At 41.5% G+C, this 27643-nt stretch overlaps 1 protein-coding gene across 1 annotated transcript; it reads right to left on the bottom strand.

Moving 5' to 3' along the window:
• On the bottom strand, positions 1-27498 carry LOC144694083 (apolipoprotein D-like). Its single transcript, XM_078564444.1, has 5 exons — positions 27391-27498; positions 24566-24687; positions 20069-20157; positions 13633-13662; positions 1-1381 (listed from the first exon to the last, which is right to left on the bottom strand). Exons 1-5 carry the CDS (start codon positions 27496-27498, stop codon positions 1155-1157), a joined length of 576 nt encoding a protein of 191 aa, XP_078420570.1. The 3' UTR covers positions 1-1154.
• Positions 27499-27643: the final 145 nt, after the last annotated feature.

Raw genomic sequence — 27643 nt, 5'->3', positions numbered from 1 at the left:
GCCAAGATTACAACTCATTGCTGCAAGTTTTTTTAATATTTTTACAGTCCACAAAGTAAAATAGTAGCATGCACGACAATTGAACTAGTTAAGTTCCAACAACTACGCACGTTATTAAATCAACTGTGATAGAAAAATTAAAATAGGGCAGTCAGGTAATTTGCATTGGGTGCTTTGATAATAGAATAAACCTTTAAAATAACTTTAACGCAACGCAGCCAACAATGAGAGATGAAAAATATCTCCATCAGATAGTTACAAACTAGTGATTTTAATGTCAAAACTGGATTACAATTTCAAATTGGTCGACAAGATGCAAGGCTGGTGTTACGGATTGGCTGCCTGACAGACTACCTGATTTTGGTTTCCATGGAAATGTATATTTTCCCTGGGAGAGCATATGACCTGAATGTCTTGAAAACATTCTTTATATATTATCGAGTAGTTTCTATAACAAGCAACTGATCTGGAATGCTAGTTTTACAACTGAGTAACAAGTTGAAAAGCTACCCCATAGTGAAGTCACACTGTGTTAAGTCATGGATACAAAGGAAAAGATGGCTTGTGCAGTCAGAAACTCAGGTTCATTCTTTTCATGCACATCAGTTTCAACAAGTCAGTTATGCCACCTAGTTGCTAACTTGACCTCAGCTAACCCTTTGTAATTTGGGGGGGAAAGTGTCATTGTATGCGTGTTGTGGCTCAATAATTTCAAGTGATAAAAGCAAAAAACTGCGGATGCTGGAAATCCAAAACAAAAATAAAAATACCTGGAAAAACTCAGCAGGTCTGACAGCATCTGCGGAGAGGAACACAGTTAACGTTTCGAGTCCGTATGACTCTTCAACGTAACTAAGGAAAAATAGGGGTGCACTGCTCAGTGTTTAAAATCACCACAGCTGTTTTTACTGCTCACTTTAATTTGAATGGGGGCAAATATTAACAACCGACGATGTTTTGGAGATGCTTATTATGACTTTCACATTTAGTACAAGTAAATTACACTTAGTTCACAGCTCAACACAAATACCTCAACATACACGATGCAATTCCAGTTACACTAACTCAGTTGTAATGTGCAATCATAAAAACTAAAAATGCTTTTGATACAGATTAAAATGTTTGATTTTGTATGGATTCTGATCACCTCTTTATTAAGGGCAATCCTTTTGATCAACTGTCTCCATATGATCAATGCGGATATTATGTTCTTTCAGCATATCTTTCAGTTGCTTGATGGTACTTTCTTCTATTTGCGGTCCTCTCGAAAAAATCCAGGCATAAATTGTGGGATTAAAAGAATGCTGAGTGCAGGAGTACACCAGTGAATAACTTCTATAGTCAGTGGCTAATACCAAGAATGGGATAAATGAAAATTCATCTGCAAAAACAAAGTTCACAGAACATTAATCTGGGATGAAGCAAGTCATTTTCATTGGCTGTTTAGGTAATAAAAGTCAGTCCCAGTACCTGGATAAAGCTTTAAAAGTGCCCTGTTAAAAGCATGATTTTGTTTTAGCACAATTTGTACATTAGGGAAGTTCCCTGAATAGCACTACCTCCATTTTCATTCAAGCATGGTCACTGCGCACGCTCAGTGTTTTTTTTTACAAAAACAAACCACCGCTACCCTCCCCCCGATCCTCCTGCTCGCACTTCTCTCTCTCTGAACTCCCTCACTTCCTTCCCCTGACCCAGCCGCTCACCAATTTCCTCTCCCGACATTCCCACTCTCCACTTCACTTTCGCCGTTCCTCTCCCGACCCTCCCGCTCACTACTTCACTCTCTCAAATCCTCACTGCTTCCTGTTCGCCACCCCTCTCCTGGGCCCTCACTGTGAGTGAGGACTCGAGAGGAGCAGCAAGTGGGAGGGAGGGAGCAGGGGAAGGTTGGGAAGTGGCAAGCAGGAGGTAAGTAGAAAGAGTTAATAAAAATTATTAGTGTAAAAACTACAGGTCAGCACACCAGAAATAGGAGGAGTAGACCATATGGCCCATCAAGCCTGCTCTGTCATTCAGTACAATCATGGCTGATCTTGGGATTCAACTCCACTTTCCTGCCTTCTCCCTTATCCCTTGATTCTCTAGAGGACAGATCAAAAATCTGTTTATCCCAGCCTTAAATGTATCCAATGTCGAAGCATCCACAACCCTCTGGGGCAGAGAATTCCAAAGATTCACAACCCTTTGAGTGGTAATTTCCCCTCATCTCAATCCTAAATGATCGGCCCCTCATCCTGAAACTGTGCACCCATGTTTTAGATTCCCCGACCAATGGAAACAATCACTCAGTGTCCACCCTATCAAGCCCCAGAATCTTGTATGCTTCAATACCTGCAGAGGGACCTGGATATATATGTGCACAAGCCATTGAAGGTGGCAGGACAGGTTGAAAGCACGGTTAATAAAACATACCCTATCCTATGCTTTATTAATAGGGACATAGAGTACAAGAGCAAGGCACTCATGTTAAACTTGTATAAATCACTGGTTCAGTCTCAACTGGAGCATTGTGTCCAGTTCTGGGCACCAAACTTAGGGAGGATGTGAAGGCGTTGGAGAGGGTGCAGAAAAGATTCATGAGAATAATTCCTGGGATGAGGAACATCAGTTATGGAGATAGATTGGAAAAGTTGGGACTATTTTCCTTGGAGAGGAGAAGGTCGAGAGGAGATTGGATGGAGGTATTCAAAATGATGAGGGGTTTGGACAGAGTAGATAGGGAGAAATTGTTCCCATTGATGGAAGGATTAAAAACAAAAGGACACAGATTTAAGGTAATTGGCAAAAGAAGCAATGGTGACATGAGGAGAAACTTTTTCATGCAGCAAGTGGTTAAGATCTGGAATTCACTGCCTGAGTGTGTGGTGGAGGAATGTTTAATGAAGGCATTCAAAAGGGAATTGGATTATTATCTGGAAAGGAAGAATGTGCAGGTTTATGGGAAGAAGGCAGGGGAGTGGCACGAGGTGAATTGTTCATTTGTAGAGCCAGCACAAACAAGATGGACAGAATGGTCTCCTGTGCTGTAACAATTCTGTGTTTCAATGGATTGCATCATATTCTTCTAAACTCCAGAGATTATAGGTCCAATATGCTCAGTCTCTTGCCATAGGACAACCCCCTCATTCCAGGGACCAATCTAGTGAATCTAGAATCTAGTAACACTCGTGATTAAGGTTGTGAAATAAATATTGCAGAGTACACAAAGTTTTAGAAAGACAGACAGAATGGCAAAGCAGGAGGAAGAGACCTGACAGTAAAGGATTACATAAGGACATTTGTGAGAAAGTAAAGGATTACATAAGGACATTTGTGAGAAAGGATCTGGTCTCAGAAAATCATGAAGTAGAATTAGTATGGGCAGAAATTACGGGTAGCAACAGTCAGAAAAAACGCTGGTGGGAGTAGTTCATAGGCACCCAAACAGTAGTTATATCATTGGACAGAGCATTAAACAAAAAAAATGGAACTGGTAATAAGGGCAAGGTAATTGTGCAGGACTTTAATCTTCATATAGACTGGGACAATCAAATTCACGAGAATGGTCTAGAAGATGAGTTTGCAGAATGTTTTCATGGAAATTTCCTGAAGTAATACATAGTGCAATTGATGAGGGATAAAGCTATCTTAGATTTAATAATGTGTATTGATTTATTGACGTAATTAGTAATGGCATAGTAAAAGATTCACTACGAGGTAGTTATCATAATACCATTGAATTCCACATTAAATTTGAAAGTGACATATTCCAATCACAAACAAGAATCAGAAACATAAACAAAGCCAATTACATAAGTATGAGGGGAGAACTGGCTAAGATTGATTGGGTAACAAGGCTAAAAGGTATGGCACTTAATGAACAGTAAAAAAACGTTTAAGGAACAATTCAAAATGTTCAGCAAAAAATGCATTCCATTGAAAAACAAAAATTCAGCAAGTCTTAACAATGCTCACTCAGGAAGAATTAGATTAAAAGAAAAGCTTATAGTGTTGCAGGCAACCGTAGCAAGTCTGGGGAGTGTTCAAGAAACCAAAGAGCCACCAAAATATTAATAAAAATGGGAAAAAATAGACAGTAAACTAGCCAGAAATATAAAAACTGATTGTAAGAGGGTTTAGGTATATTAGAAGGAAGAGAGTAGCTAAAGTAAAATTGGCCCCTTAGAAGCAGAAACAGGAGAAATTATCATGGGGAAATAAAGAAATGGCAGAGACATTGAACAAATATTTTTGTTTGTCTTCACAGTGGAAGGTACAAGTATCATATCAGAAATAGATGGTAATCTGGGGCCTAAAAAGAGTGAGGAAATTAAGGAAATTAATGTCAGCAGAGAAAAAGTGTTGGAGAAACTTAAGGGACTAAAATCCAACAAATCCCCAGGACCTAATGGCTTATACCCTAGGGTTCAAAAAGAGATAGATTTTGAGATAGTGGATGCACTAGCTAGGATTTTCCTTAAATTTGAGAACAGTCCCATCAGATTGGAAGCTGGTAAATGTAACACTGCTTTTCAAGGGAAGAGGGAGAGAGAAAACAGGGAACTACAGGCCATTTAGCCTAAATCAGCCATTGGGAAAATGCTGGAATCTATTATTAAGGAAGTCTTAACAACGCACTTAGAAAAGTATAGCATGAACTGAATAGTCAACATGGTTTTCCGAAAGGGAAATCCTGTTTGATAAATTTACTAGAGTTTTGAGGATGTAACTAGCAGGGTTACAAACTCTCTTACAGCCCCTACGATATAGGTCATCAGGTCCCATGCATTTGTTGGATTTTAGTCCCTCAAGTTTCTCCAATACTTTTTCTCTGCTGATGTTAATGACTTTTTTTAGCCCCTAGGTTACCACCTATTTATGGTAGGCAACTTGTGTCTTCTATTGCAAAGCCTGACACAAAGGTGTGGATTCCAGAGTCTTGTGGAGGCTCTGGGAGCCTTTCAAAACGCAGGCCTGGGCAGGTGGGTATATTTTGTGGTGATTGCACAGAGTTCAGTATCAATCCCAACTCCCCAGATACTGAAGCAGTACGTGCCCACAAGCAACAAGATGAAGACAACATTCAGGCTTGGGGTGAAAATTGGCAAGTAACATTCGTGCCACACATGTGCTAGGTAATGACCATTTCCAACTAGAGATAATCTAACCTTTAACATTCAACAGCATTAACATTACTAAATTCCCTAACATCAACATCCTGAGCAGTTACCATTGACCAGAAAGTTAACTGCATCCGCCATATAAACACTATGCCTATAAGAGCAGATCAGACCCTGGAAATTCTGCAGTGGGTAACTCACCCACTTCCCCCCACTACCAGCCTCCTCCCCCCACAACCCCTGCCCAAAGTTTGTCGACCATCTACAAAGCATAAGTCAAAAGTGTGATGGAATACACTCCACTTGCCTGGATGAGTGTAGCAGCAATAACAACCAACATTTGAATTTATATAGTCACTTTAATCTAATAGGCTGTACCAAAATGCTTCAGAGGAACATTATAAAACAAAATATCATACCGAGCCACATAAGGAAATATTATGTCAGATGACCAAAAGCTTGGTCAAAGAGGTATGTTTTAAGGAATGTCTTAAAGAAGAAAAGCATGGTAAAAAGATAGAGAGGTTTAGGGCAGGATTTCCAGAGCTTAGGGTCCAGGCAACTGAAGGCATGGTCACCAATAGTGCAGCAATTAAAATCAGGGATGGTCAAGAGGCCAGAATTAAATGCAGGTAAATATCTCTGAGGGTTATAGTCATGGAGGAGTTTACAGGGTTAGGGGGAAGCCAGGCCCTAGATAAATTTGAAAACAAAGATGAGAATTTTAAAACTGAGGCTTTGTTTAAAGAGCCAGTGTAGGTCAGTGAGCAGAGAGGAAATGGATGAAAAGCATTTGGTATGAGTTAGGATATGGCAGAAGAGTTTTGGATGGCCTGAAAATTATGGAGGTTAGAATGTGGGAGGTTGGGTGGGACTGTATTAGAATAGGCAAGTCTGGAGGATTTCAGCAGCGGAAGAGTTGAGATAGGAGTGGAAATGGGGCAATATTACAAAGAGGGAAATAGAGGGTCTTAGTGATAATGCAGGAGTATGGTTAAAAGCTCATCTTTCATCAATAAGATTGAATATGACGCCAAAGGTCCAAGCAGTCTGGTTCAGCCTCAGACAGGTGCCAGTGAAAGGGATGGAATCGGTGGCATGGGACCAGAGCGGTGCAGAGCTTGCGCCAGGGACTGAAAGCTATGGCTTCAGTATTGCCAATATTTAATTGGAGGAAATTTCTGTTCACCCTGTACTGGATGTTGGATAAGCAGTCTGCTAGTTTAGAGACAGTGAAGGGATCAAGAGAGGTGATAGTGAAGTAGAGCTCAGTGTTGTCCATGTACATGTGGAACCTGCTGCATTTTTGGATGATGTTGCTGAGGGGCAACACATAGATGAGAAATAGGAGGGGGCTAAGGTGGACATCAGAGGTAGCTGTGTGGGAATGAAAAGCCATTTATGGTGATTATCTGGCTACAATTAGCTAGCTAAGAATGGAATCACGATGAGAGCAGTTCCACCCAGCTTTATTGGCAGTTGTTGCAAATGCATGTTTTTTTTAAGATCATTATGTTTTAGGATTGTATCTTTTGCTGGATAAAACTATGCTGCTTTGGGGAATTTGTTTAAATCCAGGAAAGTTGAAAGAAAACCTTGTCTGAAGGGCTTAGCAAGCAGGCCTGGGATTGAAGACCAAAGGGGAAGTCCAATTGTGTTACTGCATGGTGATGAGAGGTATTCACACCTAGGGTAATAGCAGCTTCTCTGAATCTCTTGATGAGATGGTCTGTCTGTAAGGCATCTCAGGAGAGGGTTTGAAGTTAAGGTTTAAATTATTCATGCAATTTCTCCAGATCAGAGAAGGGTTTGAAAAAATATTGTAAACAAGGGAAGTTTTAAAGTATCCATAAACTTTTCTGATCAAAGGAAATGTTGCGAGCTCAAAGAGCACTATGCTTCTTGTACTGTATCTTTATTAGAACAGAATGTAACATGGCTGCATTAAAAACAAACAATGATGGAAAAACTCAGCAGGTCTGGCAGCATCTGTGGAAAGAGAAACAGAGTTAACGTTTCGTGTCCGTATGACTTCTTCGGATTTTGAGTCCATGCAACTCTTCTTCAGATCTTTATTTCAGATTTCCAGCATCGGTATTTTGCTTTCATATAACATGGCTGCTTCCAGTCAGTGCCTCATGGAAGAGGTCACATGACTACAGCAAGGTAGGGCCTTTTATACGATTGCATTTCATTCAAAACAACCTCCTTTTTATAACAAACAAAAGACAAATTTGCATGCACTATCATGTGTAACTGTGAGTTGCCCAAGCTACCCACCATACAACAATTATTCTCATGTATTAACAAATGGTTCATTATTCTAGTCAGCCTCTGCACATGCTTTGCATATATAGTTGTTAAATTGTGCAGGTCTCTTGGCTGTTAATCTGGGTGATGTTCCCTCTCCAAGGGGTGTCATTCCCATGACACTTGTTGTTGTGGTAACTGTTGTTGTTGTTTCATTTCCATTGCTGAGGACCGGTGGACCTCTGGGAGTGATGGTCAGTCTGTACTCTGTGCAGCTGGTGAGATCCCCTCTTCCTGATCAGCTGCCTACAGTGAAAGTGCAGCTTCTCTAGTTGTGCGTATATGCCTGCGGTTGCTCTGATATATTTGGTCATTCACGTCCACTGCATACGATCGAGGTGACCCACTGCTCTATGTCCCAAGTTGCTGTTAAGAGCATTGAAGGTTTGTGCCCTGACTGGCTCTCCAATGCTCAACTCTGGCAATGGTTTGGCAGTTTTGTCAAATTGAAATTTGACTTTCTGCCTTTTTATCTTGGATTTTTTCCATACACGCCTGTTACTACTTCTGGCTTCAGTAACTGTTTTTGCTACTGGTAGAATACCTTGGGTGACATTAGTCTTTGGACTGGACTACTTTCCATGCCGTCAGTCAGTGTGTTTCGCTACTCAAAGATTTCCTTGTATATATTTGTGCCAGATTTGATCAATTTCTTTGGCAATTTTCAGTGCCACCTCAGCCTTTCTATTCAACTGGGGATAGTATGGAGATAACATATAGTGTTGAATTTCCCAATCCTTTGTGTATTGGCTGAATTCTTCACTCGTGAACTGAGGGCCATTGTCACTCATCACAATATCTAAAATGCCTTAATGACAGAAATATGCTTTCAGGTGTTCTACAATCTCACCAGCTGTCATTGAAGTCAGCTGGTCTAATTCCCAGTAGTCAAAATAGTAGATGACGGTGATAAAATAATCAGTGCCTGCTAGAGTGAAGAGGTCTACTCCCAGCTTCATTCATGGTCTGTCTGGGACGCCGTGCATCATCAGCAGCTCTCTAACTTGTTTAGCTTGGTACAAGCACTGCACTGACTGATGTGGTCCTTAATTTCATTGCTCATGTTTGGCCAGTAAAACACTTCTCTTGCCTTCCTCAGGCTTGACTCAATTCCTTGATGGCTTGCATGAATATGCTTCAGCATCACTCTTCTCATCTCCTTAGGGCTAATGACTCTATTTACTTTGTACAAGATGCCATCTTGGGCTGTCAATTCATTTCTGTATGCTCAATACGCTCTAGTGACCACAGGTGTATCCTTGATGCTCTCAGGCTATCCTTTCATCACTACTTCTTGCGGCACTTGGAATAGTTCACTTGATTTGAGCAAGGTGCTTGTCTGTCAGATTCAATGTCTCTACTGTGTTGATGACTTCCACAGCATGTACAGCTGCTGCTTCATGTTGAATCTGGAAGATTTCATATTCTGTTTGAGCATCCTCAGTTTTCTTCAAAGAGAGTGCTGCTCTTAACAGCATTTCAGCAATATACATCTGTCTCTCTTGCTTGTACATCACTTCCACATGATGTCCCTATAAACAATGTAACATTCATTGCAGATGCTTTGGAGCAGATAGTAGTGGCTTGAGGGAAATGCTTTGAAGTGGCTTGCGGTCAGGGTCCACTGTCACTTTGTCTTTCCCAAGCCGATATTGATGAAAGTGCTCACAAGCAAAGACAATAGCCAGGCACTCTTTCTCAGTCTGAGTGTGGTGTTGTTCAGTTTGCATTAATGCCCTGGATGCAAATGCAACTGGTTGTCCTTGCTGCATTAGGGTTGCTCCAAGAACTGTCTTGCTGGCGTCACACTGCAAGGTGACTTCCCCATTGACGTCATAGTACTTCAGCACTGGCATTATTGTCACTGGTTGTTTGATTTTAGTGAACGCTGCTTCTTGTTCTGTGCCCAATACCACTGTATACCCTTGGCAGTGAGCTGGTGTAATGGTTTGCACTCCGATGACAAATTAGGCAAAAACTTTGCTAAATAGTTCATGAATCCAACAAATCGTTGCAATACTTTCACATCTGTTGGTCACTGCATCACTGCTACAGCTCTCACCTTTTCAGGGTCTGGGCGAAGACCTTTTGCAGTCAGTATAAACCAATGTACTTGGTTTCAGACATCTTCAATTGCAATATTTTCTTGTTCAGCTTCAGGGTTTATCTGGTGAGCTCTCTCTAAGCAATCACGTTAGATTCTGATTGTGGTCAGCAATGGCTTCTTCCATTGTATCTCCACATCCATAGACTAGCAGATCATCCACTATGGCTTCTATTCTGGGAAGATCACTGACTATCTCATGCTGTCTGCTTTGATACTCTTCTGGAATACCAAACGGCATCCACAACCATCTGTATCTCCCGAACAGCGCCCAGAATGTAGTTAGAAAGCTGTTACTTTCAACCAGCTTCACTTGCCAGTAATCATCCTTCATATCTAGGGCAGTAAAGGTCTTTGCCTTGACAAGGTATGGCCAAATTCCTTTGATGGTTGGCATGGGGTAGTGAGATCTCTTCAAAGCTTTATTTAGATCCTTTGGGTTTATGCCATACTCTCAGCTTTCCAGGTTGTTTCTCTGCTACCATGCTGCTAATCTGTAGGAGTTGTTACTTTCTTAATTACTCCCTTCTTTTCCAGCTCTTCTATCCTGTTTTTTAGGCTGGTTCTGAGGGCAGCTAGAACTCTTCTCAGCAGATGTTGACTAGGTCTTACACTCTCATCTACATCAAGATGATATTCACCAGGTAGACATCCAAACCCTGTAAACACATCTTTGTACTCCTCTAGGATCCATCCAGCGGTCAATGGTTTAGTGTGCTGCACCGCATCGTAAATCTCTTTTGGCACATTTAGGGTTACCAGTTCAAGCTTTAGACTTGTGGCAGCTGAGATGAGTGGTCTTTGCTTATGTCTATGATCTGGAACTCCAGACCTTCAAGCTTGCCATTGCATAGGGCTCTTAGATTAATTTGTCCTCTCGGCTTAGTATCATTCCAGCATATAGCCTCAACCTTACTTTCGAGGGCTTCATTTTTGGATTGCCATGTTGAGCCACTTTGCACAGGTCTGTGAAGATCATGATGTTGTATGATGTACCAGTGTCTATCTGACACTTCATGTTCACTTGATACTCTCCTTCTGCAGTCATCATCCTAATAGTCACAAACCATTTATCACCTATAGACTTGATGGAGCCAGCCTGTTGTATGGTGTATAGTGATTCGTCAGACTCTTTGGCTGATATCTCTTCAGTGACCATCTCTATAGGCTTGTTTTGCCTCTTTCTACCCAAACACTTGTGTGTAAAATGATTCAGCTTCTTGCAGTTAAAATATTGCTTTCCCCATGATGGACAAGCCTTCTTTTCCTTTGTGTGATGTCCTCTTCAGTATTTGCATCCTGCCTTTTATCTGTGATCTGTTCTTTGGGCCTGGAATGTCCATCAGCATAATGCAAAGCCTGGTCTTTCTGCCATACATATACTCTAGCTGATGATTTACAACCTCAACACTTCTACACTTGTCTATCGCTTTCTTAAGAGTAACTTTCTCCTTTCTCAGTAGATGCACTCTCGCTGAAGGATCTCTTATGCCTAAGACAATCTTATCTTTAATCAGGTCATCTTTTGGTTGCCTGAATTCACAGGATTCTGTGAGCTGTGTTACTACAGTCACATACTGATCCATAGCCTCTTTTTCACCTTGAGCCCTAATGTTGAACATATATCGTTCATAAGTTACATTCACTTGGGGTTCAAAGCAAGCTTTCAAGACTTTCAAATTTCTGCAATCTGTTTTTTCTGGTCTTTGAAGGGATTTAGGGTGGAATACAATTTGTAGCAGTCTCTCTCCAATAGTGTTTAAAAGTGCTGCTATTCATATTTGCTCCAGCTTGTCATTTAAATCTGTTGCAATCTCATAGCTTTGCCATTGCAAGTTGTAAAATTGCCAGTTCTTCCGCATCTCGCCTTTCATTTTGACAGGACCTAGGAGAAAAAAATTGACCGCCATTTTGACTCACCTAGTGATTTATTTGCAGCCCACTTCCTTTGATTACTTTTCCATTTCAGTGGCATTTTTAGCAGCTTTCAGCAGCTCTGAACATTTCTGTGTTCCTCTTTTAATAGCTGTGCTGCTTTACAGCTCTTCAAAACTCAATACCAGCTCCGCTTCTGACACCATGTGATGAGTTCAAGGAGTCCAATGCTTCTTGTACTGTGGCTTTATTAGAACAGAATGTAACATGGCTGCTTCCAGTCAGTGCCTCATGGCAGAGGTCACATGATTATGGAAAGCTACGTAGGGCCTATAGTACATGGTTGCATTTCAATCCAAACAGGAAAAGTTTAAAGTTAAAGATTATTGAGTTGCATGTCTAACTGAAAACAGACCGCTTGTGCCATGCTGCCATAAAGCTGGGTTGGGGGTTGTGAAGTGGGGGGTGGTTGCGGTGGGTGGAGGTTTCTTTGTTTTGATATATCTCTGCTGTTTTGACAGTCTGGGGGCAGTCTGTGTTTGGCAGCAGCATGGAGAAGGAATCGGAGTCTGCCAGAAGCTAGGAACAGCAGCAGAAGAGGCCAGGAATGTTTCTGTGGGACACTGTGCAAAGATGCGGGTAGAGTCCATGGTCGGAATGAAAAGTACAAATTTATGAGAAATTAAAGATTGCCAGATCTGCCTAGTAAAGTTAGTGGAAGAGATCAACAATGGAATCCTGACAGAGAAAGTGTTCTGGAAGTGTAAGTGCCAGACTGGGAAACTCAGGAGAATCAGAGTGAATTCCTGGGAGCTGTGACATACATTGCTTGAGTCCAGGAGAATCGAAGAAACACTCAAGAAACTGTAACATAGAAAGGAGTTCTTAGTTGAATTTAAAGGTAGAACAGGGAGAGTTCTGTTTAGAATTTGGGTTTAAAGTATAAGTGCTTACAAGAGGTAGCGTTAATAGTGCTTATTCTTGTTCTTGTGTGTGTCGCAGTAAAAGTTTTATTTTAGAACACAAAATCTTGTCATGTAGTTTTTCAGATAATAATTGGGAATTAAAATTTCTTTTTATACTGTAATGAACCTTTACATAGATCGTAACAGTTAAGAGGTGTTGGATGGCGATGGTGTGATCAACTGTGTCAAAACTTCAGACAGTTCCCTTGGACTTAAGGGAGTGGAGATGAGGGCCGTACAAGTGATGAGAAAGGGTAACAGTTTTAATGGGGATTAGGGCACTTAGGATTCAACACTCAAGAAGCTCAACACCATCCAGAATAAAGCAGCCTGCTTTATGGCGAATGGCACTCTATTCACCATCTTAAACAATCACTTCCTCCACCATTGACGCACAGTGGCAGCAGTGTGTACCATCTACAAGATACATGCCAAGGCTCCTTCAACAGCACCTTCGAAACCTGCAGCCTCTACCACCTAGAACAACAAGGGCATCAGATGCATGGGAAAACCACCGCCTGCAAGTTCCCTTCTAAGTCACTCGCCATCCTAACTTGGAAATACATCATTGTTCTTTCACTGTTGCTGGGTCAAAATCCTGGAACTCCCTCCCTGTGGGTGTACCTACACCACATGGACTGCTTTGATTCAAGAGGCAGCTTTTAAAGGGCAATTAGGAGTGTGCAATAAATGCTGCTCTTACCAACCATCCCTTTAATGAATAACTAAAAACTTAGTGCAGTGAACTGGATTATTAAATTCCAAGGCTGGATCTGAATCAATGGCCCAGATCTTCCAGTCAGTGTTGATGCTGTGCACATTACCCGACCCTTTTGTGATTTTTCAGCTAGGATTTCCATATTCAGGTTAGGTTTTAAAGGTCCAAGTCTATAACTGAGTAAGTGAGTGAATGGGTGAGGTGGGTTGAGGGGTGGGGAAATTGGTTGCTGTGCTCAGTTGAGTTACCCTGGCCATGTATTAAAGGTATTAAACTGTGTAACATTTCCAGGGTAACTATGCAGCTACATCCTGCGTATCTAGCCCAAGTCTCTGTCCTGTGGTCACGGCCAAAGACATTTTCAGAGTGTCCCGGGCAGCAGGGAATCAGCCCATCATAGGTTTAAACCTCCTAGGCAATTCCCATGCATGTGCGCATGCCAGGACCTCTGCAGGGCCCTGGATGTGAATCTCCCAACTTACACCCCATGTCCAACGATCTGGGTACCAAAAGATTTGGGCCACTTTGTGAAACAGAGTTGTATATTTTAGTACGTACCTTGAGCAGGGAAAAAGTCCAGATATACCCCTGAATTGACAAAAGAAAAATACAATTAATTAATACAATTAATACAATGTTTGCCAAAGTGGAACAAAACTAAAAAGTAACAGTATCAATATTACTTTAAAAGTAAAAACACCTAAATTCAAAGTAAGTGAATGCTACACTCTCATCCCCTCTGATGAAGGCAAGAAGTGACACACAATCCCCAAATTATCTGGGAATGTAATCTTTTCCTCACACTCCAGCGAACAAATTTGCACAAAGAAAGTACCTAATCTGCATTTAGTGGGCTGAATTCACTAAATTTATTGTAAGACTGGATTTCATAAAGATTAGTTTTCTAAGGATAAAATTATGCACTGGGGAGCAACTGTAACATTGTTTTTGGTGCTTGATGCCTTGGTGTGTGAGCTGATTCCGTTGTTGATTGATGGCTTGTCTTCAGGGAACTCTTTGTCAGAACACTGCTAGCTAGTAGTCAAGGTCTGCCACTCACTCAGTATAAAGTCCTCACACTTGTTCTATGAGGAGCTTGACACTGATATCAGCAGAATCCTCAGCCAGAACATCTTTACCTACTGAGGGATTTCAGCACAAGAGTGAGCACAGACCATGAGGCATGGTCCATTTAGCTCTGAAGGAGGGTCAAACGGGCGCGAAATGTTAACTCTGTTTCTCTCTCCACAGATGCTGTCAGACCTGCTGAGTTTTTCCAGCATTTTCTGTTTTTATTTCAGATTTCCAGCATCTGCAGTATTTTGATTTTATAACAAACCATGCCACAAGGTGTCCTGGAGACATCCAAGATCAGGACAATGGCAAGAGCTGGACCTGATCATCAGCAGACCTGACTCTCTGAACAGTCTTTTCAACACACACAGCTACCACAGGACTGGCTTGATTCAGGAAAATCTCTGATATGCAGCAAGGTTAGAATGCAATACTTGAAGCTTTTTAATTCAAATCAGAATTGCTGTTCTCATTTCAACATCAGCAATACTGTCTACCCAAATAAAACCAAAAGTTCCTCAATTTGATTGTCCACGGTCTCTGCAGAGTGCAGCTGTGAAATGGGACATGGTTTGAGATATCATCTACAATATTGCATTCTCAAAATATGGGAAGCAAGAGTGGAAAAATGCTGACTGATTTAAGTTAACAACATTGTGATGGAAGCTGTCATTAAAGCCAAGCAATCTGCTCTCATTACTTACAAGAGAGATCCAAGAGACTCTGAATGCACTAAGGGTCACTCAAAGTAAAGTCCATCAGACTGTTAGGTGGTGCACCAATGACTACTGGTTACAACTTTGCCAGATCATCCAGATATCTTTCGACACAGGGAACGTTAGGGTCATGTTTGAAGGGATCAAAAAGGCAACAGGTCCATCAAAGAAACCAGCTCCATTGAAAACAAAGGCAGGGAAGATCATCACCGGCTGCAATGAACAGTTGGAGAGATGTTTGGAACGTTACGTTGAGTTGTGGTCAAGACTAAGTTATATTTTTGATCGATAGATCAAAAGAGAGAACACGGTCACCAAGGAAGCTCTAGACACCATTGCCTGTCATGGCAAAGCTGGATATCGAACCCACATTGGAGGAGCTTGCCAAACCTATTGGCTCGCTTTCCATGGGCAAAGCTCCAGGTACTAATTTTATACAGCCTTAATTCATCAAGCACAGAAAACTGGCACTCCAGCAGCATCTGCATGAACTTCTCAGTCTCTGCTGCATGGAGGGGGCAGTGCCCCAGGATATGCGTGATGCAAAGATTGTCACCCTTACAAGAACAAGGGTAACCAGAACAATTGCAACAACTATTGAGGCATCTCCTGCTGAGAATCATGTGTAAAGTGTTTGCTTGTGTTGCCCTTGTCAGACTGCAGATTCTGGTTGAACGCATCTACCCCGAATCCCAATGTGGTTTTAGAACTGGAAGATCCACAATCGACATGATCTTCTCATACCAGCAGCTGCAAGAGAAATGCCGTGAACAAAGACCACTATATATTGTCTTCATCGTCCTCACCAAAGCATTCGACCATGTGAGCAGAAGCAGTCTATATAAGCTGGAGAAAATTGCCCGTCCGCCAAAGATGCTCAATGTGATCTCCTCTATCCACGACAATATGATGGGTAAGGTGAGCTATGACAGGGAAATGTTGGAATCACAAGAAGAAGAATTAGGAACAGGATTAGGCCATTAAGCCCCTCGAGTCTACCCCACCATTCGATAAGATTATAGCTAGTCTGATTTTGGCCTCAACTTCACTTCCCTGTTTGCCGCCCCCATAACCCTTGATTCTCTTGTCGATCAAAAATCTAACTCAACCTTCAGCATATTCAATGACCCAGCCTCCACTGTTCTCTGGGGAAGAGAATTCCCCATACCAACGACCCTCAGAAAATAATATCTCCTCATCCTCCATCTTAAATAGGAGACCACTAATTTTTAAACTGTGTCCCCTAGTTCCAGACTCCCCCCACAAGGTGAAACATCCTTTTAGCATCTACTCTGTCAATTCCCCTCACGATCTTACATGTTTCCAAAAAGATCACCTCTCATTCTTCTAAACTCCTATAGGCCCAACCTGTTCAACCTTTCCTAATAAGATAACCCCTTTATTCAAGGAATCCTTTGAGATCCCACAGTGGGGCCAAACAAGGTTGTGTTCTGGCATGACAGTCTTTGGCATATTCTTCTCTTTGCTGATCTCCTATGGCTTCAGTTCATCTGCAGAAGGTGTCTACTTACATGCCAGAGCTGATGGAAAGCTGTTTAGCCTTGCTCGCCTGAGATCCAAGACAAAGATGTACTGAGTCCTCAGAGAGTTGTTCTGCACAATTCCGCACCAGCATTCCATACCAAGGAACACCTTCAGCAGCAAATGAATTGACTCTCTCACGGCCGTAAAAGGTTCAGCATCGCAAAAACTGCAGCTGTTATGTCCAAGCTGAGTAAGAAGGGGTGGAACAATAGCAACTGACCGAGAACACCAAACTACAAGCCTACCAAGTCTACCTCAGTACATTCTTCTACAGTGGTAAGACCTGGACAAGATATGTTGGCAAGATAAAAAGCTGACCAGTTTCCACCTTCGCTGTCTCAGACATATCATAGGCATCTCTAGGCATCACAAGGTCACCAACTCAGAGGTCCTGGAGCATGCTAACTCCATAAGTGTGGCATGGCCATGTTCATCAGATAAATACAAAAAATGCTGGAAAAACTCAACAGGTCTGGCAGCATTGGTGGAGAGAGAAACAAGATTAATGTTTCGAATCTGTATGACTCTTCAGAAGAAGAAACGTTAACTCTGTTTCTCTCGCCACAGATGCTGCCAGACCTGCTGAGTTTTTCCAGCATTTTTGTTTTTATTTCAGAGTTCCAGCATCTACAGCATTTTGCTTTCGTCAGATACATTACGGCTATACCCGAAGACCTTCTGTATAGTGAACTGGCCACTGGGTCATGATCTCCTGAATGTCCATACCTCTGCAACAAGGAAACCTGGAAGTGGGATATGATTATGGAAGACATCGACACTGGCAACTAGGATTCAGTTGCTGATGGCAGTCAGCTCTGTAGACAGACTACTTGGAAGGGCATTGGAAGAGATGAGCAGAAACGAAAAGCTCAGCTGGTCGAGAAGTGGGTCCAGGGAAAATGGAGGCCAGAAAATTGTGCACCTTCTCAGCCCACTGTCTTTCTCTCCAGTAAATGAGGCAGAGACTGCCATGCTAGAGTAAGGCTACTCAGCCACACCAGGCCATCACAGCATCAGCTCATGCGAAGGAAGGCTGCCAGGTAACCTGTACTCAAAGGTGATTCAGATCCTACTTTAAAAAAAATGCAAAAATTGCACGAGGGGGACTGACGTCATGGAAGAGGATCCATGCATCTCCCAGACCTAATATTTGGTTAAAAAAGTGAATTGGGAAATGTTGTTTTGGTAGAGGTATTCAAAATCATGAGGGGTCTGAACAGAGTAGATGGAAATAAACTGTCTCCATTGGTGGAAGGATTGAAAACCAGAGGGCACAGATTTAAGGTAACTGGCAAAAGAAGCAATGACGACATGAGGAGAAATTTTAAGTAGCAAATGGTTAGAATCTTGAATGAGAGTGTGAGGGAGGCAAGTTCAATCAAGGCATTTAAAAGGGAATTAGATCGTTCTGAAAAGGAAAGATGTGCAAGGCTACAGGGAAAAGGCAGGGCACCAGGTGAATTGCTCCTTCAGAGAGCCAGCATGGACACAATTGGCCAAATGGCCTCCTCCTGTGCGATAGCCATTCTATGATTCTATCCTTCAAATTTAGGAGGATTTTTTTTATGGATTATAAAATCTAATATCATTTATAAATGAAAATTAATAAAATCTGATTTTGAAGATCCTATTTAAGCCAGGCATTAGTTTGGATGATCTTTTCATGATTGCCACACGCCTAGATATCCTTGCTATAGGAGGATAACCAGTACAGTACTCCATATGTTTCCATACCCAGTGCCTTGCATAGACTGCAGTTAAAAAAAAATGAAAATACTCAGCAGGCTAGGCAGCATCTGTGGAGAGAAACAGAGTTAATATTTCAGGTCTAGGGCCTTTCATCAGAACAGAAGGAAGACAGGTGAAGATAACCTTGTACAGATTCTTAGGGGTTGGGCTTTCACTCTCCCTCTCTCTGTCTATTTATCTCCTTAGCTTCCCAAATTGCTGCCATATACTACACAGCGAGTTTTCTACTAATACTCCAGATCTTCTCTGTCCAGTAGCTTGTGGCTCCACAAATTATTTCCCTTCCTAGGTCTCATCATGTTGTCTTAGTCTTATGAGGGTTGTGCGACTTTGGAACTCTTTGCCTCAGAAGGCAGTGGAAGCGGGGGTCGCTGAATATTTTTAAGGCAGAGGCAGATAGATTTTTGTTAGGCAAGGGAATCAAAGGTTATCAGGGGTAGATGGGAATGTAGAAACTGAAACACAAACAGATCAACCATGATCTTATTAGATGGCGGAGCAGGCTTGAGGGGCCGAATGGCTTACTTCTGCTCCCATTTCATACATTCGTATGTCAAAGTTCATCAGCGAAGGTGATTCCCCAACTTATCCAGATCCCTTTGTATTTATTCTGTTTTTGAACACTCTTCCCGTTTCATGCCATCTGCCTATTTTGTTTCTACCCATAACAGTCAGCATTTTGTTAGCACTGTCAACATGATTCCAGTTCTGAAAAAGAGTCACACGGACTCGAAACATTAACTCTGTTTCTCTCCCCACAGATGCTGCCAGACCTGCTGAGTTAGTCTAGCACTTTGTTTTTATTTTTGTCAATATGGTGTTAGTTGCTAATCTAAAATCAACATTTGTTACAGCTTAAGTCACTTATTGTTAAATACATCCCAAAATGGTTTGAATCTCTTGTGCTGGAGTTCCATGTATGTTCAAATATTTGAAGTCCTATGCATGTGGAAAATTGTGCACAGGTATGAAGATTGGGGTACACATGGATAGAAGATTGATAAATAGATTAGAAATCATTGATTTCTTGTTTGAATTTGTGCACACTGTACTTAATCACAAGACTGGAAAGTTTATCATTTAAAACTTATATTTTATTATATTACCTCTTATAATTGTAGGTAAGTTACTTCTAATCATAATTCATTCTGAAATGCATCAAATGGGTGTTATAAAATAAATATTACTTGTTCTTCTATAATTGAGGAGAGTCAGGAAATAAAATTAGTTTTTCTTTGAGGGGGACAAGAAGAGAATAAGAACTCAATGTGGACAGTGGGAAATATGTGACTGCAGGTCAGGAGAGAAGAAGGCATGGCCTCTCCACTTAGTGATGAGGTAGGACGCTTTCCCCAAGAATGGAGAGCAGAGAGTCTATATTTTCTGTGCGAGAAGAGAGGAAGGTGCATGGTCTCTGAAAAGAGAATGTGCACTTTGTGTCAGCATGAAAGAGATGCACTGACACTGTTAGATGGGTAGAATGTGTGAAACAAACAGATAAACATGGTCTCTCTGTGAGGGAATAGGGAAACAGACCCTATTGTTAGACAATTCCTATGGAGGGGTGGATGTGCACTCTCTGTGGAGAAGGGATGACATGCCATCTCTGCACTGAAGACTGACATGTTCCCTTTATAGGAATGAGAGAGAAGGCAAATGCATTTTCACCTGGCAGGGAGAAGCACACTCACCATGAGTACATTCTTATCATCAGCAGTTGTGCAAAGCCGGTGTTATCACATTGGCAATCTTTTATATGCCCCGCCAAATATTCAGTTCTGTTGAAGCCAAATCCATTTCTATCCTTTTAATTTGGAGGTGGCAGGTAAGTACCAAATTCACATATGAAAGAAAAACCTGGCAAGAATTTTAGACCAATGGAGGTAAATTTCATTTCTTTGTGCACTTACCTTCTGCAAACAATATTTGAAGTTTAGCTGTTTCATTCACATGAGCTGGAGATAACTTTCCTGTATAAAGTATTCTTTTACCATCATCCCTGCATAAAACACAATTTTTTTTAAAAATGTACGAATAGTCTTTACTTCAGCATTTTGGGACTGTAGATGGATGATACAATTTGAATTCTCGGACACAGTACGTGAGCAGATCTCACTCAGTGAGCAAAAGTAGGTGAGTTGAGAACTCACTCACCACTCTATCACCCTCAGTAGCAATGCAGAGTGATTTCCCTTCCTGTCATTAAAAGGAAAACAATTTCTCCATCTTCTGCAACACACAAATATAGGGAGCCGGCTGACCATAAAACAGAATTTTATCCTGTACTGCCTTTTAAAAGAAGATGGATGAAGGGATGAAAGAATAGCGGTCATCAAAATTTATTCTGGATTGCAATTCTAGGGAAATCAGAAAGGTATTCAACCAAATGAATCAAATGATATCTTCATGGATAAAAACAAAAAGCTAAAAGCTACTGCGGATGCTGGAAATCCAAAACAAAAACAGAATTACCTGGAAAAACTCAGCAGGTCTGGCAGCATCGGTGGAGAAGAAATCAGTTAACGACTCGAAACGTTAACTGATTTCTTCTCCACCGATGCTGCCAGACCTGCTGAGTTTTTCCAGGTAATTCTGTTTTTGTTTTGGATATCTTCATGGACATGTTTAAAATGCTTCTCAATGAGCAGAAAGATTTTGAAAAGAACAAATGATTTTCAGAACCTTCTTTCCTAATTTAATCCATTTATTTCCAACAGAGGAAAGCCACAGCTTCAGTGGGGCTTCCCCACTAAATTAAGGCCGTGGGTTTAGAGCAGCCTGGGTCTCACACTGCTGAGGTCAAGGCAACTTTCCACCCTCCTCAGTCCCTGCCTGTTGATTCCTGCCAAAATTTGAAAAATGGAGATTGAGGGAGATCTAAGAGATTAAGTTCTAGGAATTGCTAGTTTAAAGCAAAAAAAAGTGTGCTTGAGAAATTAATCCTTTCCCAATAATTTGTGCATGCAAAAGACATTAATAATCAGTCGGCATTATAGTTCAACACTTTTGAGTTGGTTTGTCAATTTCTTTTCTTTTACATTGTTATAGAACGTTTACCTGGTTATATTTGGGTACTTTGATTATACAATAATCATCCTGCATTGATTCCTTCTTTCCAATCATGTTCTATGAAAGAAGCTCTTTGATACAAATCTCAGTACAGGTTTCTCATCCATCCCACCAATTGTAAGCTGCAGTTTATACTTACATCTTCCACTAACTGCACACATCAAATTGTAGAAATTTAACTTTCGCCATAACCATGCAGTTTTTTTTCCTTTTCATATGTCTAATTCCCATTTTAAACTTATCGTTGAATCTGTTTCAGGCTGTGCATTCCAGATTATAACACCCGTTTCATAAAAACATTTCTCCTCATTTCTTTTGTCTATGGGAACAGTTGCTCTTCATTTACCCTATTAAAACGCTTCATAATTTTAAACATCTCAGTTAAATAGTCTCTTAACATTCTCTGCTCTAAGGAAAACAATCCCAGCTCAAGTCTCTCCATATAACTGAAATCGCTTAGCCCTGCTACCACTCTAGTAAGCGTCCTCTGCACTCCAAAGCCTGGACACACTTCCTAAAGTGTGGTGCTCAGAATTGGACCCAATAGTTCAGCTGAGGCCAAACTAGTGATTTATTAAGATTTAGCATAAGTTCCTTACTTTGACCTTATTTATAAAGCCCAACATCCCTTATGCATTTTTTCAGAAAAAAACAAAGCCTTATCCACATGCTCTGCCACCCTCAAAGCTTCATGATTGTGAACCCCTAGGTCTCCCTGTTCCTGCATCACCTTTAAGTTAATCATTTTGTAATTTCTGCTTATCATCTTTCCATTGTGTCAATACCTTTCTCCTCCAATAGAATGCATTCAACTATTCAATTGCCAGGGCTCCTTCTTCGGGTAACTATTTGGTTGGCTAATTTCACTTCTGAAAATAGATATCCTCCAATCTATTGACTATTTTATCAACAGGTCCTTCTCTTTCATTTAGCTTTGAATATAACTTTCTCCTTCTGGCCACCATGTCCCAATCCCCCTCTATCTACAGTATTGCACACAGTAATTCAGTTAAGGGAGGACCCCATTTCTGTCCTGATCAAATGCTTAACTGTTGCATGTTGCCTACTGATGTGGCTCTTCCAATGACTTCCTAGCCAACATCCCATCTTACACCCATCAGTAAATTTGAGATTGTCCAAGACTCTGCTGCTTGTATTCTAACCCGTACAAAGTCCAGTAACACCTCAATTTTAAGGCCGGAATTTTTCATCCCTGTTGGCGTGGGCGTTATGGCGGGCGTAAGTGGACAATATGGTTGGAAGGCCATAAATTGGTTTCATGACATCGTGAAGCCAGTTCGCGATCGTCTGCTCCGCCCGTCAATGGTGGGCTGTGTTTCCCGCCACTGGACTTCAGGAATGTCATTTTAATACATCCGCATATCATTATAAGTCCTGCTCCCCAGAATCATCCCCCCATTCGGACACAACAGCATGACTGCACACCGAGTTTCACAACATTACATAAGCGACGTGCACCTGGCAAGCTGCACTTTGCTTGGGACTTCAAGGTTGGTTTGTCTACCTTTCTTCAGGCAGTACTCACGGTCATCAGCATCAGGTTCACAAGCAGCACCGCATCACTTTTAGCGGGGTTCACGGGCAGGTCTCATCCTACCAGACCAGCTGTAAGGGGAGGGTGGGGGTGGCTTTTCAACGGCTGCAGGGCTAGGGCTTGCTTAGGAAGGAGAAGTGGCCTCAGGCAAGGGAAGAGGCTGCAGGGTGAGGGCTGTACTAGGGAAATGGGGTATCCCAGGGTAAGTGTGAGGGCACATGTTGATCTGTGCAAGTGGTCTCAAGATGGTGAGGGCTGAGGAGGCAGCCTCCAGAGGAAATGACACTAGATGGTGATGTGAGGGTTTGTGTGAGAGAATGAGTGGTGATGTCCCTTAAGCTGGCAGTGAATGAGATGCCAGTGAATGTGTGATGGCCTTGTGAGTATGTGAGTTTAGAGTGATGAGATGATTGCCTTACCCTGGTGGCACAGAGGAGATCATTCATCCTTTTTCTGCACTGGATGGGTGACCTCTTGTGTGCAGCATTGGCACTGACCACCTCTGCCACTGCCTCCCAAGCCGGAGTGATGAGACTGATGGACATCCTGCGGCCAGAGCGGGGGTAGAGGACATCACAGCAGGCCTCCACTGTGTCCAGAAGGTGTCCCAGGGATGGGTCACTGAATCGGGGGAGTTGCACTCTTCTTGGCCTTCGGGGCCATGTCTTTGCTGGTGCCCTCCTGGGCTGCAAGTATTGAGATGTGTGCGTGCAGCTGCAATTTAAATACGGTGCCTTGCTTGGGGAAGCGGTGAGGTAACGGCATGGAGGGCAAATCAGAGGCCACCCGCCAGGGAGATGGTGTGTTTCCTGTGGCTGCATAATTATGAGGCAGGAATGGCCTCAAATACAGCACAAAAAGCCGCCATTGCAGCTGGCCAGTAAAACATCTTTTCTCCTGCCTGCTACCGCATTTAGTGCGAATCTGGGATGATTCCATCCTAGAATTCTCATCCTTATGTTCAGACCCCTCCATGGCATATTCCTGTAGCTCTACAGCTCTCAAAAAAACTCGAAAATCTTCCAACCCTGGATTCTTTTGCACCCTTGCTTCTTTCACCCACCCATTGATAGCGTGCCATCAGTTGTCTAGGTCCTAAGCTCTGGAACTCCCTCCCTAAACATCTCCAACTCTCTCTTCTCATATGAGACCCACCTTAAAACTTAAGTCCTTGACTAAGTGGCTCGTGACCTAAACTAATAGCTCTTTTTGTCTCAGTTTCAATTTTTATCTTTTTGTGCTCCTGTGACGATGCTTGGGGTATTTTAATATGTTAATGGTGTTATATAAATGCAAATTCTTTTTGCTATTGCTGATAAATTATAACTGCATCACGTAACTTACTGTTAGCAGTGGATTAAGAAGTACAAGATAAGAATACTGGGCATTGACAGATCTGCTGTAACTGAACAAATTTATACCTGAACACTGCAAAACCTGCCTTTGCAGCTGGATAAATAGGATCCAAATTAACTTTAAGAGCTTCTTGAGCTCCTGACTTTAAAAACAGATTTGTTTACAGATTTATTAAAACAATTACGCGAAACCAAAATACTGCAAATGCTGGTAATCTGAAATGAAAACAGAAAATGCTGTAAATAATCAAAAGATCAAGCAGCATCTGTGGCGAGAAACAGATGCTGAGTGCCCTGCTGAGTGTTTCCAACATTTTCTGTTTTTATTATTAAAACGATTAACTGGGTGTTTGCAATATTATTTAGCATATCCGCACTCTTGACTTTTATCTATTGCTCTGCTCTCGATCTATTTCTGGAATACTTACCGCTTCTCTGTAGTGTTAACCTGTATCCAATTATCAGATCTCTGAGCGAATGTGTGTGTGATGCAGCCACCTTTTATAAAACGTGTAGAAAGTCCTTCAACTTCATACCATGTTCCCATAAACTGTGAAATAAAAACGTTAAACATTAGATTACTCAACCTGAATGCACAGATTTCTCAAGATTCAGCAATAATGTAGAAAGAACTCTCATTCATTGAGAACCCTTCATGTCTTCAGATCAACTCAAAGTGCTTCACAATCAGTTCATTACTATTTGAAGCATGATCATTGTCAAGTACCACAGCCAGTTTGCACAAAATTGTCCCAAAGCAGCAATGAGATGAATGATCCTTTTGGTAATATTGTTTGAGGAATGAATGTTGGTTAGGACACTGGAAGAAATACCTGCTGTTCTTCAAAAAAGTGTAATGGAATCTTTTAAGCCTATCTGAGCAAGTTTTGATTTAATATCTCATCCAAAAGGCAGCACAATGGTCCTTCAGTACTGCACTGAAGTGTCAGCTTAGAGTGCATGTCCAAGTGAAACTTAAACCTAGAACCTCATGGCCTTGAGGAAAGTTCACTATCAGTGACAGTTATAAAAAGATGTCAACAATCTGCCATGTGTTTAAGTCATTCCCTTTCCACCCCAAACATATGCACTTGCACACAGACACAGTACTCAGTCTAAAGGATTGACTCGTCATTCTATATGAACATAATTCAAGATTAATGGTTAAAAAGCATCCAAAATTTCTCAGGACACAATCCCAGTGGTACCGTCCAACAACTTATTGCAGTTTGCAGGGTTCAGGGAGGACACCTCACTTACATGAGACAGGCTAGCATAAGAATCACTTCAGAAACTTCTGCAGCACCCACTTGCTCATGCCTGTCTGAAACACACTAGCTCATATGCCAGTGTGGGAAGGGTTGGCCCAGGTCACCTCCAACTCTGCCAATAGACTGATTCATAACCCACAAGAAATGTGACTACTTTGCCAATTTTCCACCCAATTTAAAATTATTCAGGTATCCCACTCATTTGCCTTGCCTCAGTGGTGGGGTCCACATACGGTCTTATGGAGTTTTGTATGTGGCCACTGAGTTGGCATACCAGCTTACCATGACCACACCAGGCCTCCTTCCAGCATGAGCAGCAGGAACTCTTGACCTAGGGAAGCCCCACCCATCTGCCATTTGCTCTGTAACGGGTGGATGGATGTTCTGCCCCTTAGAAGCCAAAGATGGAGCTCATAGGAAGAGTTAGATTATGGTGGGAGCATGGCAGAACCAAAGTGCCCCAAAGTGTTCATCCACCTGAGCACAAGACGTGTAAAAAGAACAAGGAATTAAACTCCCAGCTCTGAAATGTGCTTTATTTGTTTCTTCACTTTTCCACAATAACACCAAGTTCACAATTCATCTGCAGCGCATAGTACATTAATAAATAATCTTGTGCTCCTTCTTCCCTCCAAAAAGACAACTCTGTACCAAAAAATGTGCATCAATGAATGTTAACACTGCTAAGCTTTTCAAATAGTAAACATCAAAGATTCACCAATTGAGCCATGCAAATGATGGAATTTTCCTTTCAAATTGTTTTCAATAAAAAACAATGTGGATTCCTCACTATCAAGAGGAGACAATCAAACTGAAACAAAAGGAATTGATTTCCCCTTTGTCTTATTGCTTATTGCATTGTGTAAAGATGAAATTACCTGCAATAATGTAGGTTATAACGTTCCTACGTGTATAGTTTTTCATAGGAAAGGTTAGCTTCAACAGTTACATTTCTAAGAAGTTTCTAAGCTGCATGGTACTGAGCAATCAGTAGTCATTTCACGTTTCAGGTATGACTTGTAATTATAAAGATATCCGGGACATTATACCATGAACAGCAATTACCACTAAAGGTGAGGAGCCATTGTAGCCCTCTCAAAAAAAATCATGACATGGCTATGCATTTTACAGCAGAATCTGCAAACAAACACATCTCAATTGAATTATTTCCCTCGAAATGGTCATCTGATGATATGACAGAGTCCCTGCAATTTCTTTCCTTCCAATTAACATCAATATCTAGCAAATAAATGTGTCATTACTTGCTGTGGATACAACCTCCATATGACTACACATTATAATTTTTAGCAAAGACTCTGAACTAATCATGTGGTGTGCTTGGCAACATCTTCTATGTTGCTTTTGATGTAAATGTTGCAACCCTCCAAATGAAACGTGCCAATGCTTGAGAATATTTGTCAGCCATTGTGTATAGCAAGGATATAACAACCAAACCTAGAATAAAACTCTCTCGACTACCTCAAACATTTGCTTTGAAATCAAAGAAGCCTTCTGATAGCATTCTCAAGTTTTGCAACTACAACAATCATACTTTTGACCTTCAAGTGAATCTATTAATTTGGTTCTGATGAAGAGTCATACGGACTCAAAACATTAACTCTGTCTTCCTCTCCACAGACGCTGTCAGACCTGCTAAGTTTTCCCAGCAGTTTTTGTGGCTAATTTACTAGGCTGATTTACACTGAGTAATGCACCCATCGGGTGAACCGGGGCAGTAAGAAGCAAAATTCATTTCATTCAGGATTTCTATGGCCTTCAAGAGAGGAGAATTGGTTTCCTCAGGGTTAGGGTGGATTAAAATCCAATTCACAGAAATGAAAGAGTCATGTGCTGAGGCACTATACAATTCAGTCTTCTTATTAAGCGCTGTTCATGACAATTCTAAAAGCTGCAAGGAATATTTCTTGACATAGCAGGATGGGTGATGCTACATAACTATTTATTTAACATGATCTACTAACCTGTGTCAGAGTGAAGTTTTGTTGCACAGGAATTACTGGACATGCCTTGGAACTCCCTCTGGTGAAGCAAATGGCAAAAACTAACAGCATCAATAGCAGCCCCTGCATGTTAGCGTTTTGGGAGGATCTGAAAGCAAAGGAGGTTATATTAGATCTCTCAACCTCATCACTCCTATTCTGGCATCCTGGAGAAGAGTGACATTTGCGAATAACAGATAATGAGGAAAATGAGGCATCTCTTTAAAATATAGCA

The sequence above is a fragment of the Cetorhinus maximus genome, chromosome 19, assembly GCF_964194155.1.
Source record: "Cetorhinus maximus chromosome 19, sCetMax3.hap1.1, whole genome shotgun sequence".
In the NCBI taxonomy this organism is placed as follows: Eukaryota; Metazoa; Chordata; class Chondrichthyes; order Lamniformes; family Cetorhinidae; genus Cetorhinus; species Cetorhinus maximus.
The sequence above is the reverse complement of the archived record's forward strand: the minus strand, read 5'-3'. Positions and strand labels throughout refer to the sequence as shown.

What these genes read in the sequence shown, in the direction of transcription:
- LOC144694083 (XM_078564444.1), bottom strand. Translation starts at nt 27,498, where the DNA reads ATGCAGGGGCTGCTATTGATGCTGTTAGTTTTTGCCATTTGCTTCACC. An exon ending in AAAACTTCACTCTGACACAG is followed by an intron (nt 24,688 to 27,390) that starts GTTAGTAGATCA and finishes TTTATTTCACAG; the next exon opens with TTTATGGGAACATGGTATGA. An exon ending in GGACTTTTTCCCTGCTCAAG is followed by an intron (nt 1,382 to 13,632) that starts GTACGTACTAAA and finishes TTGTTTTTGCAG; the next exon opens with ATGAATTTTCATTTATCCCA.